Below are 19639 nucleotides of genomic sequence, written 5' to 3'. Positions count from 1 at the left end.
CTTCCTGAATGAACCTCCTCCATTTTGGTTGGTCACAGGCCAGGGTCTCCTGTGAGTCGGAGGGGATGTTTCATCTCTTCAGGGATTCTCTCCGCTGTACTCCTGGCTTTTGTGGTGGGGTGTGGGGTGGGGCGGGTCTCCTGCTGCCACCATGTTTGGTACAGCAATTGCTTCAGGAGTATGCAGTATATTATATATATAGATATAGACACATATATTTTTATTTATATATAAAACTAGCCACTAGCCAACATCTGAAGCTCCAAGTTTGCACATCTTTGGGGCTCATTTGCACGACTGTGTTACCATGAGCCTGATATGCAATGTTTGGAATTGCTTTAGCAAGTGGTCAGCACTGCGGGGGATTTACTGGTTTAGTTAAATCCTTGCAACATAATGGTGTAAATTCCTGAAAGTGTGTTTCATTCAGGTCAGTCAGTTTGAAACTTATTAATGACATTCTCCCAAAAGTGATGAGGTTGAAAATTGGTGAGATTGCTGAGTCTGAATAGGTGCTCATCAAGATGTTGCCTAGTTTTATAGAGAAACAAACTTTACAGCTACTCCTGCTATTGCTTCAGATTAAAACATTTGTGGCTTTTCAAATATCTCAGCCCTGTGGGATATGAACCAGGTAAAACTGCCTGTTGGAAGGTTCCTCCCACAGAGAGCTGCAGTGCTTATTGTTATTCAAAGGCGGTTGTATTTGCAACGATGAACTGAGGATTGCAGTGAGCATGTGAGCCGCTCTGTCACTGGATTGGACTCAGCGCTGCTTCCCTCTCTGTCTCCATCCCCTGGTCTCACTGCTGAATGCAGCTCAACAAGGTCCTGAAAGACCAGCAGAGGCCAGGAGAGCAGATTAAGGAAAGGTCGAAGGATTATCGCCAGTGTGCAGTGTGTAGATGGTATGGGGTCCTCAGCTGGCTGAGTGTGAACAGAGTGAGTGAAAAGGTTGTAAAGGAGGAGAGATGGGTTCGATTTGTTACATATTGAACAGGACCCAGGAGAGGCTGTAACAATCCTCTTGTTACAGTTACATTGATGCGGACTAGGGAGAGAGAGGGGAGAGAGAGGGAAAGAGGGGGCCGGGGGGGAAGCGGGCCTTGTAACAATGTTAGTCTGCAGCAGCAGCTTCAAACCAGCAGCTCAGTTAATAAATCCCTGAATATAAACTCCGACAGCCTGAATGTCGCAGTGAAGCGCTGGCGATCACTGAAACCGACAGGGGCATCAGTCAAAGCCAGACCAGGCTGCAGGGTAAGACTGGGTGCTGGGCAGGGACTGGGTGCTGGGAAGTGACTGGGTGCTGTGGGCAGTGAATGGATGCTGGCCAGGGACTGGGTGCTGGGCAGTGACTGGGTGCTGGGAAGTGACTGGGTGCTGCAGGCAGTGACTGGGTGCTGGGAAGTGACTGGGTGCTGGAAAGTGACTGGGTGCTGGGAAGTGACTGGGTGCTGCAGGCAGTGACTGGGTGCTGTGGGCAGTGACTGTGTGCCGGGCAGTGACCTAGTGCTGTGGGCAGTGACTGGGTGCTGTGGGCAGTCACAGTGCTGGGAAGTGACTGGGTGCTGCAGGCAGGGACTGGGTGCTGGGCAGTGACTGGGTGCTGGGCAGTGACTGGGTGCTGCAGGCAGGGACTGGGTGCTGGGCAGTGACTGGGTGCTGCAGGCAGTGACTGGGTGCTGCAGGCAGTGACTGGGTGCTGCAGGCAGGGACTGGGTGCTGGGCAGTGACTGGGTGCTGGGCAGTGACTGGGTGCTGCAGGCAGGGACTGGGTGTTGGGCAGGGACTGGGTGCTGGGCAGTGACTGGGTGCTGGGCAGTGACTGGGTGCTGCAGGCGGGGACTGGGTGTTGGGCAGGGACTGGGTGCTGGGCAGTGACTGGGTGTTGGGCAGGCATTGAATGCTGGGCAGGGACTGGGTGCTGGACAGTGACTGGGTGCTGCAGGCAGGGACTGGGTGCTGGGCAGTGACTGGGTGCTGCAGGCAGGGACTGGGTGCTGGGCAGTGACTGGGTGCTGGGCAGTGACTGGGTGCTGCAGGCAGGGACTGGGTGTTGGGCAGGGACTGGGTGCTGGGCAGTGACTGGGTGTTGGCAGGCACTGAATGCTGGGCAGGGACTGGGTGCTGGACAGTGACTGGGTGCTGCAGGCAGGGACTGGGTGTTGGGCAGGGACTGGGTGTTGGGCAGGGACTGGGTGCTGCAGGCAGGGACTGGGTGTTGGGCAGGGACTGGGTGTTGGGCAGGGACTGGGTGTTGGGCAGGGACTGGGTGTTGGGTAGGCACTGAATACTGGGCAGGGACTGGGTGCTGGGCAGTGACTGGGTGCTGTGGGCAGTGACTGGGTGCTGTGGGCAGTGACTGGGTGCTGTGGGCAGTGACTGGGTGCTGTGCAGTGACTGGGTGCTGTGGGCAGTGACTGGGTGTTGCGGGCAATGACTGGGTGTTGCAGGCAGTGACTGGTTGCTGTGCAGTGACTGTGTGCTGTGCAGTGACTGTGTGCTGCGGGCAGTGACTGGGTGTTGCAGGCAGTGACTGGGTGTTGCAGGCAGTGACTGGGTGTTGCAGGCAGTGACTGGGTGCTGCAGGCAATGACTGGGTGTTGCAGGCAGTGACTGGGTGTTGCAGGCAGTGACTGTGTGCTGTGCAGTGACTGTGTGCTGTGCAGTGACTGAGTGCTGCGGGCAGTGACTGGGTGTTGCAGGCAGTGACTGGGTGTTGCAGGCAGTGACTGGGTGTTGCAGGCAGTGACTGGGTGCTGTGCAGTGACTGTGTGCTGCGGGCAGTGACTGGGTGTTGTGGGCAGTGACTGGGTGTTGCAGGCAGTGATTGGGTGCTGTGCAGTGACTGGGTGCTGTGCAGTGACTGGGTGCTGTGCAGTGACTGTGTGCTGTGGGCAGTGACTGGGTGTTGTGGGCAGTGACTGGGTGTTGCAGGCAGTGACTGTGTGCTGCGGGCAGTGACTGGGTGTTGTGGGCAGTGACTGGGTGTTGCAGGCAGTGACTGGGTGCTGTGCAGTGACTGGTTGTTGGGCAGCAATTGTGTGCCAGACTGGGCTGGTCTATTCACAGCCACACAATCCGTATTGAGGGTCTTGTGAGATAGAAAGGGGACTAACCAACACAGCATCACCCAGTCCAGCTAACCAGTTGGTCAACTGAGTGAACCATTAGAAACAGGTAAAGATTTGTCCCTCCTTCTGCTTGTGTGTAACAGTAAACATTGTGTGTCCAGGTTCACCAACAGTCCAAGAACGAGGTTGTGAGCAGGGTTCCCCCACTCTGTCATACTCTGCCGGCACCCCTGGTCAACTCTGGTTACTGCTGGTCAATATTGATAACTGCTGGTCAGCACTGGACAACACTAATAACTGCTGATCAACGCTGTTAACTGCTAGTCAACACTGGTCAACGCTGTTAACTACTGGTCAACAATGGTCAATGGTGGTTACTGCTGGTCAACTTTGGTTACTACTGGTCAATGCTGGTAACTGCTGGTAGGTGCTGGTAACTGTAGGTCAACACTGACCAACACTGATATCTGCTGGTTAACATTGCTAACTGCTGGTCAACATTGCTAACTGCTGGTCAACACTGGACAACACTGGTAACTGCTGGTCAATAGTAGCCAACATTATTTGGGACTATGAGGAGCAGAAGCAATTCAGGTGTTCGACTGGATGGATATGCGAGATTGGTACAGCAAACCATTCTTTGTCACCAGGTGAGTAGCAGCTTCTGTTTCAGTTCTATGGATTGAAAGGATTGTGTGTATGTATGTGTGTGTGTGTGTGTGTGTCAGAGTGCATGTGTCAGTCTGTGTATGTGCTTGTGTGTGAGCATCTGTCTGTGTGTATGTGTGTGTTTGTGTATGTGCTTGTGTATGTGTGTGTTTGTGTATGTTCTTGTGTGTGTGTCAGTCTGTGAGGTGTGTGTTAGTCTGTTTGTATGTGTGTGACCCTATGTGTGTGTGTGTGTGTGTGTGTGTGTGCGCGCATCAGTCAGCCTGTGTGTGTGTGTGTGTGTCTGTCTGTCTGTCAGTCAGCCTGTGTGTCAGTATGTGTGTATGTGCTTTTCTGTGGGGCTCTGTGTGTGTGTGGTGGGGGTGGGGTGGTTGCCAGGGGAATAGACACAGCTGCCAAATACTCACAATTTGAATGGCTGTACTATTGCTCTGGCCCTGCCATTAACCGTGTACACAATGAGTCTTCTTTTCGACTAAAGTTGTGCTTTGAAAAAAAATATTTGTAACAGGTAAAACTACAGTCGAGATGTGTGGTATAAAACCCCAGTAATGTTGTGAAGATTTGGAGCTGGTGAAGCCCAGCTTGAGTTTCCAAAGTTAGTGAGAGGAGGGAAGAGCTGAGAGAGAACCGCAGCTCTGCAGTGTTTGGCGGAGGGAAAGTATAAAACTGCACATCTACTTCCTGTTTCCTGTGTTTTTCATGTAAATGTCACTTTGGATTATTTATACAGAGAGAGATGGTCCAAGTCTCAGAGATTTACCAGAGTTTTCAGTGTCAGCATGTTGAAACATATTGTTTCTTTATTTAATGTTAATTTTATGTTGGTGCATTGTGATAAATATCAGCCACAGTAAAAGTTTTGAGCCCAAACTGGAGTCATTTGTGAAGGTTAAAGATGATCAGAAATGTAGCTTTGGTTTGTTATTTCAAGTGATCATCAGAACACTTTCATACTCACTGCACCGTAGCTACCTGGATCACTGGCGTCTGTTTATCTTAATTTAAGAAATGAATATGCATTCAGAGATTGTTTGTCCAAAGGTCAATTAGTACACGCAACAGGATAAAGAACAAAAAGCTATAAAAAAAACTCTATGTGATAAACTCAAACATGCCTCAGACATCCCTGGTTTGTGGGTTCTCAAGTAGCTCAGCATGTGTTGGAAATGGCTATGTTCAGCCTTTTGCACATTGACCTTTACAGAACTTAGAAGTGATACTATGAATTTGCAGAGCTCTGGAGAAAGAGCAGGGGTCCTCTTGAAGAGTCCTTTCAAAGAGCTAGAATAGGCAGGTTGGACCAAAAGGCCTTGTTCTGTGCTGCATCATTCTTTAGAATATAGCTGAGTAATGGCTGACTAATACTTGACTATTCTAATCTATTGAAGTATAAGTGTCTCAGTGATATGTAGCTCAGATTTTTTAATTAATTTCCAATGAGAGACTGTAGCTTGTGTACAGTACATTGTAGTTTGGAGGAATATAGGATTGACCTGGTGCTGTTTGTAGATTTTGATTCTATGTGGGCTCACTCAGTGCAGGTTCAGCAGGTTTTATGTTATAGGAGGACAGCAATGAAAATATCAGCAAAATGGAATTACAAGATCATAGAGAGCAAAAAAAAAATTTTCTCATATAAAGAAAAATTGAAAATAGAGACTCAAGTATTGAAATGACAAACCCAGTTCTGCCTCACTATATCTTTGCTTGAATCCTCCACCTTGCGGAGTTAACAGACTGCTTGTCTGACATCCATTACTGGTTGAGCGGAAGTATCCTCTAGTTAAACATGGTGAGGACTGAAACTGTTGCCCTTGGTCCCTGCCACAAACGCTGGTCCCTCATTACAAGCTCTGTCCCTCTCCCTGGCAACAGTGTGAGGCTGAACAGACTGCTTGAAACCTTGATGTCTCATTTGAACTCAAGATGAGCTTCTAACCACTAAGACCACCTACTTCAACTTCCATAAGATCGCCTGACTCCAGCCCTGCCTCAGCTCATCGACTGTTGAAGCGGTTGTTACCTCTAAACTTGACTATTCCAATCCCCTCCTGACTGGTCTCTCACATTCTAGCCTCTGTAAACTTGAGATCACCCAAAACCTGCCATCCTGCTTGCCCATCAGCCCTCGCTCACTGACCTATGCTGCTGCTTAGTTAACAATGCCTCGATTTTGTAATTCTCATCCTTGTTTTCAAATCCTTCCATGGCCTTGTCTCTGTCTATCTCTGTAATCTCCTTCAGACCCACAAGACAGGAGGCTGGATCATTGAATATATTCAAGGCTGAGTTAGACGGATTCTTGATCTGCAAGGAAGTCAAAGATTATGGGAGGCAGGTAGAAAAGCCACAGTCGGAGCAGCAGTGATCTTATGGAATGGTGGAGCAGGCTCGAAGGGCTGAATGGCCTAGTCCTGCTCCTGATCTTTATGCTATTATATCTGTGCCTCTCTAATTCTGGCCTGGTGGGAGTTTAATCACTCCACCATATGAACATACGAACAAGGAGCAGGTGTAGGCCATTCAGCCCCTCCAGCCTGCTCCGCCATTTAATAAGATCATGGCTGATCTGATAGTAACCTGAAATCTGCATCCCACCTACTGCCGATAACCACCCCTTGCTTACCAAGAATCTGTCCACCTCTGTCTTAAAAATATTCAAAGACTCTGCTTCCACTGCCTTTTGAGGAAGAGAGTTCCAAAGTCTCACAACCCTCTGAGTGAAAAAATTTCACCTCATCTCTGTTTTAACTAAGTGACCCCTTATTTTTAAACAGTGATCCCTAGTTCTAGATTCTCCCACAAGAGGAAACATCCTCTCCACATCCACCCTGCCAAGACCCCTCAGAATCTTATACGTTTCAATCAAGTCACCATTGGTGGCTGTGCCTCCAGTTACCTGGGCCCTAAACTCTGGAATTCCTTCCCTACTCTTCTCGCCTTCCGACCTCGCTTTCCACCTTTAAGACATTCCTTAAAACTTACTTCTTGACCAAGCTTTTGCCCATCCGCCCTAATATCTCCTTATGTATCGAGGTGTCATGTTTTGCTTTATAATACTCCTGTGAAGCACCTTGGGGTATTTTATTACATTTAAGATGCTGTCTAAATACAAGTTGTTGTATATTTGGGGAACCGTTGGTTGATTGGCCTCAGCGATTTTAAAGTAGGTTGCACTGTGTATTTATATTGAAGATTATTGTATTAACCCTTGTATTCCCTTAAATACTTGCTAAACGTGCCTGAAGATAATCTTACCTGCTGGGTAATGTGAATGTGCATCCCCCACCAGTGGGACAGGGCACAAGCAGGGCTTTTGTCCTTATATTGAGCTTGGCTTGTGTGGAAATTCATCACCATGTTTAAGGCTCTCTGAACCAAACTACTTTGAATTCCACTCAGGTAGAGTTTCTTGTTATGCAGTGCAGAGTGAGCACTGTCTTTGGAGACTACGTTAATAACAGGTACACATTCCATTTCTGAAAATAGTTTAGCTGCTGCACAAGATGAGACTCTGGGATCCTAAGTGTGTACAGGGCTACTGCCGGAGTTTGACCAGCTAAAAGTGCATATCCTGCAAGTACAGAGCACCCATAGACTTTCAGCTCTTTGCCTTTTGTCTATTCATTCACGGGATGTGGGCTTCGCTGGCTGGGCCAGCATTTATTGCCCATCCCTAGTTGGCTTGAGAAGGTGGTGGTGAGCTGCCTTCTTGAACCGCTGCAGTCCATGTGGTGTAGGTACACCCACAGTGCTGTTAGGGAGGGAGTTCCAGGATTTGGACCCAGCGACAGTGAAGGAATGGCGATATATTTCCAAGTCAGGATGGTGAGTGGCTTGGAGGGGAACTTCCAGGTGGTGGTGTTCCTATGTATCTGCGGCCCTTGTCCTTCTAGATGGTCGTGGGTTTGGAAGGTGCTGTCTAATGAGCTTTGGTGAGTTTTTGCAGTGCATCTTGTAGCTGGTACACACAGTGCCAGTGGTAGAGGGAGTGAATGTTTGAGGTTGGGGTGCCAATCAAGCGGACTGCTTTGTTCTGGATGGTGTCAAGCTTCTTGAGCTTTGTGGGAGCTGCACTCATCTAGGCAAGTGGGGAATATTCCATCACACTCCTGATTTGTGCCTTGTAGTTGGTGGACAGGCTTCAGGGAGTCAGGATGTGAGTTGCTGTCTGCAGGATTCCTAGCCTCTGACCTGCTCTTGTAGCCACAGTATTTATATGGCTAGTCCAGTTCAGTTTCTGGTCAATGGTAACCCCCAGGATGTTGATAGTGGGGGATTCAGCGATGATAATGCCACTAAATGTCAAGGGGCAATGGTTAGATTCTCTCTTGTTGGAAATGGTCATTGCCTGGCACTTGTGTGGCATGAATGTTACTTGCCAGTTGTCAGCCCAAGCCTGGATATTGTCCAGGTCTTGCTGCATTTGAACATGGATTGCATGGAGTTGCAAATGGTGCTGAACATGGTGCAATTATCAGTGAACATCCCCATTTCTGACCTTATGATGGAAGGAAGGTCATTGATGAAGCAATGAAGATGGTTGGGCCTAGGACACTACCCTGAGGAACTCCTGCAGTGATGTCCTGGAACTGAGATGACTGACCTCCAACAACCACAACCATCTTCCTTTGTGCTAGCTTTGACTCCAACCAGTGGAGAGTTTTCCCCCTGATTTCCATTGACTCCAGTTTTGCTAGGGATCCTTGATGCCACACTTGGTCAAATGCTGCCTTGATGTCAAGGGCAGTCACTCTTACCTCACCTCGGGAGCTCAGATCTTTTGTCCATGTTTGAACCAAGACTGTAATGAGGTCAGGAGCTGAGTGGCCCTGGCGGAACCCAAACTGGGCATCAGTGAGCAGGTTATTGCTAAGCAAGTGCCGTTTGTTAGCACTGTTGATGACCCCTTCCATCACTTTACTGATGCTGGAGAGTAGACTGATGGGGCGGTAATTGGCTGTGTTGGATTTGTCCTGCTTTTTGTGCGGCAGTCACTCCTACCGATACTGTCATGGATAGATGGACCTGCGGCAGGCAGGTTGGTGAAGATAAGATCGAACATGTTGTTCCCTCTTGTTGGTTCCCTCGCCACCTGCCGCAGACCCAGTGTAGCAGCTATTTAATTATGACTCAGCCAGCTCAGTCAGTAGCGGTGCTACCGAGCCACTCTTGGTGATGGACATTGAAGCCCCCCACCCAGAAAACATTCTGCGCCCTTGCCACCCTCAGTGCTTCCTCCAAGTGGTGTTCAACGTGGAGGGGTACCGATTCATCAGCTGAGGAGGAGGGCTATGTGGTAATCAGCTGGAGGCTTCCTTGCCCATGTTTGACCTGATACCATGACCAGGAGCACCTTATCTGGTAGGTCATTGGTTTGTGAAATTATCTGGTACCAGATGTGAAGAATTGATGATGGTCAGTTGTCCTTGGACTCCAGTTTCCATAAGTGCACCTGATCTCTGGTTAATTAAATTCCCGAGAACGGTTCAGGGATGAGAAAGTTTGATTACGTAGATAGATTGGAGAAGCTGGGACTGTTCTCCTTGGAAAAGAGAAGGTTGAGAGGAGATTTGATAGAGGCATTCTAAATCATGAGGGGTCTGGACAGAGCAGATAGAGAGAAACTGTTCCCTTTGGTGGAAGGATCAAGAACCAGAGGACACAGATTTAAGGTAATTGGTAAAAGAACCAATGGAGACATGAGAAAAATCTTTTTTCTCACAGTGAGTGGTTAGGATCTGGAATGCACTGCCTGAGAGCGTGGTGGAGGCAGGGTCAATCGAGATATTCAAGCAGGAATTGGATTATTATCTGAAAAGGAAGAATGTGAAGGATTACGAGCAGCAGGCTGGGCTGTGGCAATAGATGCATTGCCCCCATAGAGAGCCAGCACAAACAAGACAGGCCAAATGGCCTCTTATGCCGTAGCCATTCTATGATTCTGTGAATTATCCAGTATATCCTGGAATATTGTAGGTCTGTCTTAGGATTGGAGATCTGCTAATGTTGTATCAATATTTAAAAAGGGTGTGAGGGATAGGCCAAATACTTATAGGCCAGTCAGGCTGACTTCAGTGGTGGGAAAATTGTTAGAATCAATTCTGAAACACAGGATAAACTGTCATTTATTAAACAATAGATTAATCAGGAATAGTCAGCATGGTTTGTTTTAATTCATTCACGGGATCTGGGCTTCACTGGCTAGACCAGCATTTGTTGCCCACCCCTTGATGCCCTTGAGAAGGTGGTGGTGAGCTGCCTTCTTGATCCGCTGCAGTCCATGTGGTGTAGGTACACCCACAGTGCAGTTAGTGAGAGAGTTCCAGGATTTTGACCCAGCGACAGTGAAGGAACGGTGATATATTTCCAAGTCAGGATGGTGAGTGACTTGGAGGGGAACTTCCAGGTGGGGGTGTTCCCATGTGTCTGCTGCTCTTGTCCTTCCAGATGGTAATGGTCACCGGTTTGGGAGGAGCTATTGAAGGAGCCTTGGTGAGTTTCTATAATGCATCTTGTAGATGGTACACACTGCTGCTACTATGTGTCGGTGGTGGAGGGAGTGAATATTTGTGGATGTGATGCCAGTCAAGTGGGCTGCTTTGTCCTGGATGCTGTCAAGCTTCTTAAGTGTTGTTGGAGGTGCACTCATCCAGGCAAGTGGACAGTATACCGTCACATTCCTGACTTGTGTCTTGTAGATGGTGGACAGGCTTTGGGGAGTCAGGAGGTGATTTATTTGCTGCAGGATTCCTAGTCTCTGACCTGCTCTTGTAGCTACAGTATTTTGTTAGGGGAAGGTCGCGTCTTTGTTAATTAATCAAATTTTTTGAGGATGTAACAAGGAGGATTGATGAGGGTAGTGTAGTGGATGTTGTCTACATGGATTTTATTAAGGCATTTGACAAGGTCCCACATGGAAGACTGGTCAGAAAAGTAAAAGCCCATGGGATACAGGGGAATGTGGTGAGTTGGATCCAAAATTGGCTCAATGACAGGAAACAAAGGGTAATGGTTGATGGATGCTTTGCAAATGGAGAGTGGTTTCCAGTGATGTTCCACAGGGTTTATTGCTGTTTGTTGTATATATTAATGATTTGGATTTAAATGTGGGAGGCATGATTGGGAAATTTGCAGGTGGCACATAAATTGGCTGTGTAGTTGATAGTGAAGAGGATAGCTGTTATCTCCAGAATGATATCAATGGTTTGGTGGAAAAGTGGCAAATAGAATTCAATCCAGTGAAGCGTGAGGTAATGCTTTTGGGAAGGGCAAACAAAGCTAAGGAATACACAATAAATGAGAGGATAATGGGAGGGGTAGAGGAAGTGAGAGGCCTTTGGAGTGCATGTCCACAGGTCCCTGAAGATGGCAGGTGGTGAAGAAAGCATATTGGACAAGGTATAGAATACAAAAGCAGGATGTAATGATGGAACTGTATAAAATGCTGGTTAGGCCACAGCTGGAATTTTGTGTACAGTTCTGGTACCACATTACAGGAAGGATACAATTGCTCTGGAGAGGGTACAGAGGAGATTTACAAGAATGTTTCCAGGGCTTGAAAATTGCAGCGATGAGAAAAGATTGGATAGGCTGGAATTGTTTTCCTTGGAACTGAGCGACCTGATTGAGGTGTACAAGATTATGAGGGGCTGAGACAGAGTAGACAGAGATGCCCTGTTTCACCTAGTGGAGAAGTGAATTACAGGGGGCACAGATTTAAGGTGATAGGTAGAAGGATTAGAGGGGGCATGAGGAAAAGCAGCTTCACCCAGAGGGTGGTGGGTGTTTGGAATTCGTTGCCTGGTTTGGTGCTGGAGGCAGAAACCCTCAACTCATTTAAAAGGCACCAGGTGCTGGAGGTGGGATTAGGATGGGCAGCTGGTTTTTTATTTTTCAGCCGACGCAGACACGATGGGCTGAATGGCCTCTCTGCTGTAATTTTTCTATGCTTCTATGTCTCACTGTGATTGCTTTTCTGAGTTTGCCTGTGAGTGTTGATTTGGTTCAAGCTGCCACTATCAGGCACATCATCTTCCAACCTCCATGACCCCAGAGCGACCCTACTTATGTTGGCCCACCACCCACTGCCCCTCCAACTATTTGTTTAATAAAAACCGACATTTTGATAGTTTGAGCCTTATTACGCGATCAGGAAAAAGCATGGCTTCCCATGAGGGAATGGTGCACCTCATTACAAAATGGTTGCGTGCGTTATGCTCAGGCTTCTAGCCACAGCCTAGGCCTAACAGAAGATTCCCTTGACTGGTGAATCTAACACTGGAAGGTGTGGATCTGACTGCCATTTTTACTTGCCTCTCTGCTCCCCAGTAATGGTTGGCACTGAGTCCTGGGAAGCGAGTGCACACGCTTTTATAGCTGATCTCTCGGCAGTGCCCAGCAGAATGTCCTTCAGAATCTGAGGATCCACATTCACTTTACAACAGGCATGTGCCCCTGTTATTGTGCTGGGTAGGCACCATGCAATGTTATCTTGTGACCTGCCAGCCACTTTGACATTCCAAACACCCAAGTCTAACTCTGCGCATTATCAGCTGTGATGATGTTGGTTGTCGTCGCGCTGTCAGTGATCTAAGGGAGAGAGAGGTTAACAGTGCCTATGATTACGAGACTGAGAAATGAAAGTTGGATGCTCCACACTGGGTTGAAAGGGATCACGATTGTACATGTTGACATTAAAATGGAAACTGATTTGGCGAGTGGGACAAGAAGGGTGGGAGGTAAAATTCATAATTAACAATGCTCAGACTATTTTCTGTAGCCAAAGAGAATTATGAAGGGAATTGCTATTCAGAAATTCAAAATGATGAGGGGAATGCAGGGGAAACAAATAAATGCAGTCGGATATCTCTGATGTAAAAACTGCCTGTGTCCTCCCAAAACCAGACAGATGGCATTCCCTTACCCTACACTGCTAAAGAAAACAGGTCAACAAGCTAAGGCAACATAATCCATTCTGTCACCATCAAACATCACAGGGCGATCACACAGTGGGTGAAAGCATCCCAGATTTGCACTCAGTGCGGTACCGGGTGGGTAAAACGACGTTTCACCCGCCGGTCGTGATGACAGGTTTTAACGTTGTATCGTCCCAAACTCGCCTCATTATTTATGCATTCCCGGGAAACACGCTATGGTGGGCAGTCTCTCGTTCGCCTGCTGGCCCTCACCCTGCCACCACATCACGCCGGGCGCAATGTTTAAAGTCCAGCCACAAGCGCATCAGTCATTGCTTCCAGCCTGCCTCAGCTGCCCAGGAGACATGGCCAGCAAAGGAAAAAGACTGCAGCCCCTCAGTTTAATGACGGGTCCCTCGAATGACTGCTGGATGCTGTAGAGGTCCACTGGGATGTTCTGTACCCCTGCTCTGGCCGCAGGATGGGCAGCTTGGGAGGAGGTGGCAGCAGTGGTCAGCGCCAGCGCCCTTCAGAAGAGGACAGTCACCCAGTGCAGAGGATGAATGATCTCCTCTGTTCCACCAGGGTAAGTCACTTTTCACATCACTCGCAACTCACACACTTACAAACCTATCACACAGCCACAGGGCCCTCACTCACTGCCCGTTCGAGGGACATCACCATTCACTCTCTCACACACATACCTTCACTGTCTGCATCCTGTCCACGGGACCACTCACCACCCACTTAGACCAGACACATTTATCATCTGACCTGGCAGGCATCCTGCTTACACTCTCCCTATCTCTATTCATGCAGGACAAGCTGGCACACAACAAGACAGAGGGGTCACAGACTGGTAGAGTAATGCCTGAAATCAAGGTCCTCACTGACTTTGAAAACAGAGCCATCCAGCTGGCCGGCGAGGATCTGGGCCAGTCCTGAGCTGATGGTGGTGTCGGCGCTGCTCTACCAAGTGAGGGTCCAGCAGTGCAACATCCATCAGACAACCATGCTGTGAGTGATGTGTCCTCTTTCACAGTCACTGCCATGTACTAATTATCTCCCCTTGCTTTCACAGGCACATCTGGGAAACAGTCGACAGAGTCCATGACCCAGGGTCTCCAATCAAGCCCTGAAGAAACCTCTGAAGAGGAATCTGGAGGCATCCTACCTGAAGTCCCATCACAGTGCTCACCCACACCCTCCACCAGCGCAGAGACACACACCTCGGTGGGACCTAGCTTTAGAATAGCCTCGGGATCATGATCTGGTGAGCACATCGCACTGTCCGATCCACAGCAGGCAGAGGCAGGGACTTCCCAGGTCCCTGGCACTCAGAGGACTGCTAGAGGCCAGAACGCTGCTGAGTCCGAGTCAGATGATGAGCCTCTGGACTCGGTCATGTCACAGTTGCTGGAGCTGCAAAAGCAAGCTCGGGATCATCAGGAAGGGATGTCCACTGCACTCCTCAGATTGCAAGGCACAATGGAGGAGTCCGTTTGCCTTCAGACTGAGATGATAGCACCAACATGCCAACGCACCGAGGTCAACACTGGTAGGATGGTGGCCGCCATGGAGACCTTGGTCCAGGATTTCACTCCTGCACTGCTGCGTGGGCTCAACTCCTTCGCTGATGCCATAGTTGGCCTCCAACAGTGTGTAAGTGAGAGGGGTGCAGGGAACCCGATTCACTCCAGCTTCCTCTTCTCCTCAAGAAGTCAGCCTGGGGTCCTTGGGCACCCATAGGAAGGAGGATCAGCAGACGCATGCTCTGGCTCCATTCATCCAGGTGACTCCAAGAGCGTCTGGACAATCTGACACCCCTCTTCCTGTGACCTCTGCAGCTCCAGCTCCACAGGCTGAGGAGGGTGCCACTGCCGCACAGCAGGATCCCGAAAGCAGGCCAGAGCCCTCCAAGTCTCGGCCCTCCAGAGGACGCCCACCAAAGTCATCACAGACAGGGCACAGCAGTCAGCAGGCTGCCTCCATCTCCACTGTGGATGTCCAGGGAGCACCAAGACATAGCAGCAGGGTTAGGAAGGTTAAGAACTTGCAGTTGCACAGCCTGGGCATGGGTGTTAATCACTTGTAAATAATGTTCACTATTGTCAATAAACTCCCAAGAATGTCTCCCTGCCTGTGGCTCCTTGTTCTATGAGCAGTGTCCGTGTCACTCAGATGTGAAACCTTTCTGCACAAGATAAAGGCAGGTGTCTCAGTCCAGGGTCTCTTCCCTGTGCTTTATGCAGCGTTCAGACCACAGTGATGGTCCAGCCTCACACTCCCTGGAAACATTACTGATGTCTGCACCTCGGCGGTGCTGGTCATTGCTGCCAGAATGTAGTGGGCAGGCAGCACAAAGTTCCGTCATTCTCTCTGTGTGCTCTCAGTACCTTTAAGGTGGGGCTGGCCCCCATCACACCAGCATCTGTGACCAGTGCAGGGCCCAGGTGCTGAAAGTGGACAAAGGATCAGATGCTTCTAAAGTTTCATGGCTGCGTCTCCATAATATTATCCTGATCACAGAGCGTAAGCGAACTGCTCTTGACCAGACAGGAGTCAGTCATTCTCAGAGGCTACGTGAAGATCTGAAGAGTGTCCTCACTGCATTTCGTCATCATCCTACTGTAATCGAGTGACTATTAGGGCCTTCACTGCATCTACATGGGAGGGTGGGCTGTAAGGAGGATGCAGAGATGCTTCAGTGTGATTTGGACAAGCTGAGTGAGTGGCAAATGCATGGCAGATGCAGTATAATGTGGATAAATGTGAGGTTATCCATTTTGGTAGCAAAAACAGGAAGGCAGATTATTATCTGAATGGCTATAAATTGAGAGAGAGGAATGTACAACGAGACCTGGGTGTCCTCGTACACCAGTCGCTGAAGGTAAGCTTGCAGGTGCAGCAGGTGGTAGAGAAGGCAAATGGTATGTTGGCCTACATAGCCAGACTATTCGAGTACAGGAACAGGAATGTCTTGCTGCAATTATACAGGGCCTTGGTGAGACCATGCCTGGAATATTGTGTGCAGCTTTGGTCTCCTTATCTGAGAAAGGTTGTACTTGCTATAGAGGGAGTGCAGAGAAGGTTTACCAGACTGATTGCTGGGATGGCAGGACTGACATATGAGGAGAGATAAACGGATGAGTTTACAGGTAAAACGGATGAGTTCAGGGTGAGGATTGACACGTGGAATTGTGATATAGTAGCCATCACTGAGACATGGCTGAGGGAAGGGCAGGATTGGCAGTTGAACATTCCTGGATATAGAATCTTCAGGTGAGACAAGGGAGGGGGTAAAAGAGGAGGAGGTGTTGCATTATTAGTTAAGGAGTCAGTTACTGCAGGAAGGAGAGATGATATCTTGGAGGGGGCATCGAATGAAGCTTTGTGGGTAGAGTTTAGGTGTTTACTAGAGACCCCCAGATAGTCAGTGGGAAATTGAGGAGCAAATATATGCACAATTTGCGGAGGTGTGTAAAAACAATAACAATAGGGTAATTATATTAGGTGATTTCAACTTTCCCAACATTAATTGGGATGGACATAGTGTTAAGGGCTTGGATGGAGTGGATTTCTTGAAATGTGTACAGGAGAACTTTTTAGGTCAATATGTTGAGGGTCCAACAAGGAACGGCGCAGTGCTGGACCTAATTCTGGGGAATGAAGCTGGAGGCTGAGGTGATGGTGGGGGAGCATTTTAGTGATAGCGACCACAACATGGTACAGTTTAAGTTTGTCATGGACAAAGAAATCGACAAGTTGCAAAAAAATGTTTTGGATTGGGGGAGAGTGGATTTTAGTAAAATAAGGCAGGATCTGGCCAAGGTAGACTGGGAACAGTTACTTGTGGGGAAATCTACAGAGGAACAGTGGGGGGGGTGTTCAGAAAGGAAATGGGGAAGATACAGGGTCAACATGTTCTCTCTAGGGTGATAGGAAGGAGTAACAAGCCCAGAGAACCATGGATGACCAGAGATATTCAGGATACGATGAGAAGGAAAAGAGAAGCTTTTAGCAGGTGCAAGGGAAGCAAATCAGCGGAGGCATTAGTGGAGTACAGACAGTGTAGGGTGGAGCTTAAGAAAGCAATTAGGCGAGCAAAGAGGGGATATGAGAAAGCTCTGGCTGGTAAAAGTAGGGAAAATCCCAAGATATTCTATAAGTATATCAATGGGAAGAGGATAACCAGGGAAAGAGTAGGACCCATAAGGGACCAAGGGAACAATCTACGGGTGGAGCCAGAGGACATCGGTAGAGTGTTGAATGAATACTTCACATCCGTCTTCACTCAAAAGAATGAGGATGAAGGTATCGAACTCGAGGAGAGAGACTGCAAGGTTCTTGAGCAAATTGATATAGGGAGTGACAAGGTATTGGAGGTGTTGGCAGGCTTAAAAGTGGACAGACCTCCATGTCTGGATGATTTGTGTCCCAGACTGCTGAGGGAGGCAAGGGAGGAGATCGCAGGGGCTCTGACCTGAATTTTTAATTCCTCTCTGGCTACAGGGGAGGTGACACAAGACTGGAGAACAGCTAATGTGGTTCTGCTGTTTAAGAAGGGTTGTAGAGATAAGCCAGGGAACTCAGACCAGTGAGTCTCACGTCAGTGGTAGGGAAACTATTGGAGAAAGTTCTGAAGGAGAGTATCTATCTCCACTTGGAGAGGCAAGGTTTGATCGGGGATAGTCAGCATGGCTTTGTCAGAGGGAGGTCATGCCTAACAAATTTGATTGAATTTTTGGAGGAGATGACCAGGTGTGTAGATGAGGGTAGTGTGGTTCATGTAGTTTATTGGATTTCAGCAAAGCCTTTGACAGGGTCCCACATGGGAGACTTATAAAGAAGGCAAATGGGGTACAGGGTAATTTGATATGGTGAATTCAAAATTGGCTTCGTTGTAGGAGACAGAGGGTGATGACAGAAGGATGCTTTAGTGACTGGAAGCCAGTGTCCAGTGGTGTACCACAGGGATCTGTGCTCGGTCCCCTATTATTTGTCATTTATATAAACAACAGAGATGACTATGTGGGGGTAGGATTAGTAAGTTTGCAGATGACACAAAGATTGGCCGGGTGGTTAACAGTGAGGTTGAGTGTCTTGGGCTACAGGAAGATGTAGATGGGATGGTCAAATGGGCAGATAAGTGGCAGATGGAATTTAACCCTGAAAAGTGTGAGGTGATACACTTTGGAAGGAGTAATTTGACAAGGAAGCATTCAATAAACGGCGTGGCACCAGGAAGTTCTGAGGAACAAAGGGACCTTGGCGTGTGTGTCCATAGATATCTGAAGGCGGAGGGGCATGTTAGTGGGGTGGTGAAGAAGGCACATGGGACACTTGCCTTTATCAGTCGAAGCTTAGATTACGAAAGTAGGGAGGTCATGTAGGAGTTGTATAGAATCTTGGTGAGGCCACAGCTGGAGTACTGTGTGCAGTTCTGGTCGCCACATTATAGGAAGGATGTGGTTGCACTGGAGGGGGTGCAGAGGAGATTCACCAGGATGTTGTCTGGGGTGAAACATTTAAGTTATGAAGAGAGGTTGGATAGACTGGGGTTGTTTTTGTTGAAGCAGAGAAGACTGAGGGGCGACCTGATCGAGGTGTACAAGATTATGAAGGGCATGGACAGGGTCGATAGGGAGCAGGTGTTCCCCTTAGTTGAAGGGTCAGTCACAAGGGGACACAAGTTCAAGGTGAGGGGCAGGAGGTTTAGGGGGGATGTGAGGAAAAACTTTTTTACCCAGAGGGTGGTGACGGTCTGGAATGCGCTGCCTGGGAGGGTGGTGGAGGCGGGTTGCCTCACATCCTTTAAAAAATACCTGGAGGGGCACATGGCACATCATAACATTCAAGGCTATGGGCCAAGTGCTGGTAAATGGGATTAGGTAGGTAGGTCACGTGTTTCTCACGTGTCAGTGCAGATTCGATGGGCCGAAGGACCTCTTCCGCACTGTGATTCTGTGATTGAGTCGATTAGGATTATATTCGCTGCAGTTCAGAAGAATGAGAGGGATCTCATAGAAACCTATAAAACTCTAACAGGACTAGACGGGTAGACGCAGGAAAGATGTTCCCAAAGGTGGGAGAGTCCAGTACCAGGGGTCACAGTCTGAGGATACTGGGTAGACCATTTAGGACTGAGATGAGGAGAAATTTCTTCACCCAGAGAGTGGTGAGCCTGTGGAACTCATTACCACAGAAAGTAGTTGAGGCCAAAACATTGTATGTTTTCAAGAAGGAGTTAGATATAGCTCTTGGGGCGAAAGGAATCAAAGGATATGGGGAGAAAGCAGGAGCAGGCTATTGAGTTGGATGATCAGCTATGATCATAATGAATGGCAGAGCAGGCTCGAAGGGCTGAATGGCCTACTCCTGCTCCTAGTTTCTATGTTACTATTTTTACATGACAGGAGCATTCTCACAGAGGGTATTCGCGCTGCCATTAACCAGACTGGAGTCAAACGTTCACAGGTGCAATGTGAGGATCTATGGGGTCACCTCACTGCCTGTCGTCATCATCCTCCACAAATCTGGCAGCTATGAGGGCCTCTCGAGTGCCTGCTTGTCTAGCCAATGCGAGGACCTCATTGCCATCATTATCGCCTCTGAGGACCCCCTCACCCTCATCCCTGTTGGCGTCCTCCTCATCAGAGGAGACCTCCCGTTCCTCCATCTCCTCCTCAGCCAGCTCCTCTCCCCGTTGCAGCACCAGGTTGTAAAGGTTGCAGCAGACGACAATGATGTGTGACACCCTCTGTGGACTGTATTGCAGGGCTCCACCAGACCGGTCGAGGCACCGGAACCTCATCTTCAGCATCCCGATGCTCTGCTCTACCAGGCTGTGAGCTGCAGCCTGAGCCTCATTATAGCATCGCTCTGCTGCAGTCTGAGGCCGCTGCACGGGTGTCATCAGCCACGGCCTCTGTGGGCAGCCCTTGTCCCCGAGGAGCCAAACCTGCAGCCTCT

General features: G+C 48.8%; 1 protein-coding gene across 7 annotated transcripts in view; it reads left to right on the top strand.

Moving 5' to 3' along the window:
- Nucleotides 1-796: 796 nt before the first annotated feature.
- The window catches only part of LOC121290772 (phosphorylase b kinase regulatory subunit alpha, liver isoform-like), a 164364-nt gene continuing 145521 nt past the window's right edge, over nucleotides 797-19639 (top strand). For 5 of the 7 annotated variants that reach the window (XM_041211673.1, XM_041211672.1, XM_041211671.1 and 2 more), the window contains exons 1-2: nucleotides 797-942; nucleotides 3239-3727. In XM_041211673.1, the coding sequence (XP_041067607.1) occupies nucleotides 3650-3727 (78 nt within the window). In that variant the 5' untranslated portion in view covers nucleotides 797-942; nucleotides 3239-3649. Of the gene's footprint in view, nucleotides 943-1143; nucleotides 1261-3238; nucleotides 3728-19639 lie in introns of those variants that run through there. The other 2 variants (XM_041211669.1, XM_041211668.1) reach the window with 2 other exon arrangements.

The sequence above is a fragment of the Carcharodon carcharias genome, chromosome 18 (genome assembly GCF_017639515.1).
Source record: "Carcharodon carcharias isolate sCarCar2 chromosome 18, sCarCar2.pri, whole genome shotgun sequence".
Lineage (NCBI taxonomy): Eukaryota > Metazoa > Chordata > Chondrichthyes > Lamniformes > Lamnidae > Carcharodon > Carcharodon carcharias.
The sequence above is the reverse complement of the archived record's forward strand: the minus strand, read 5'-3'. Positions and strand labels throughout refer to the sequence as shown.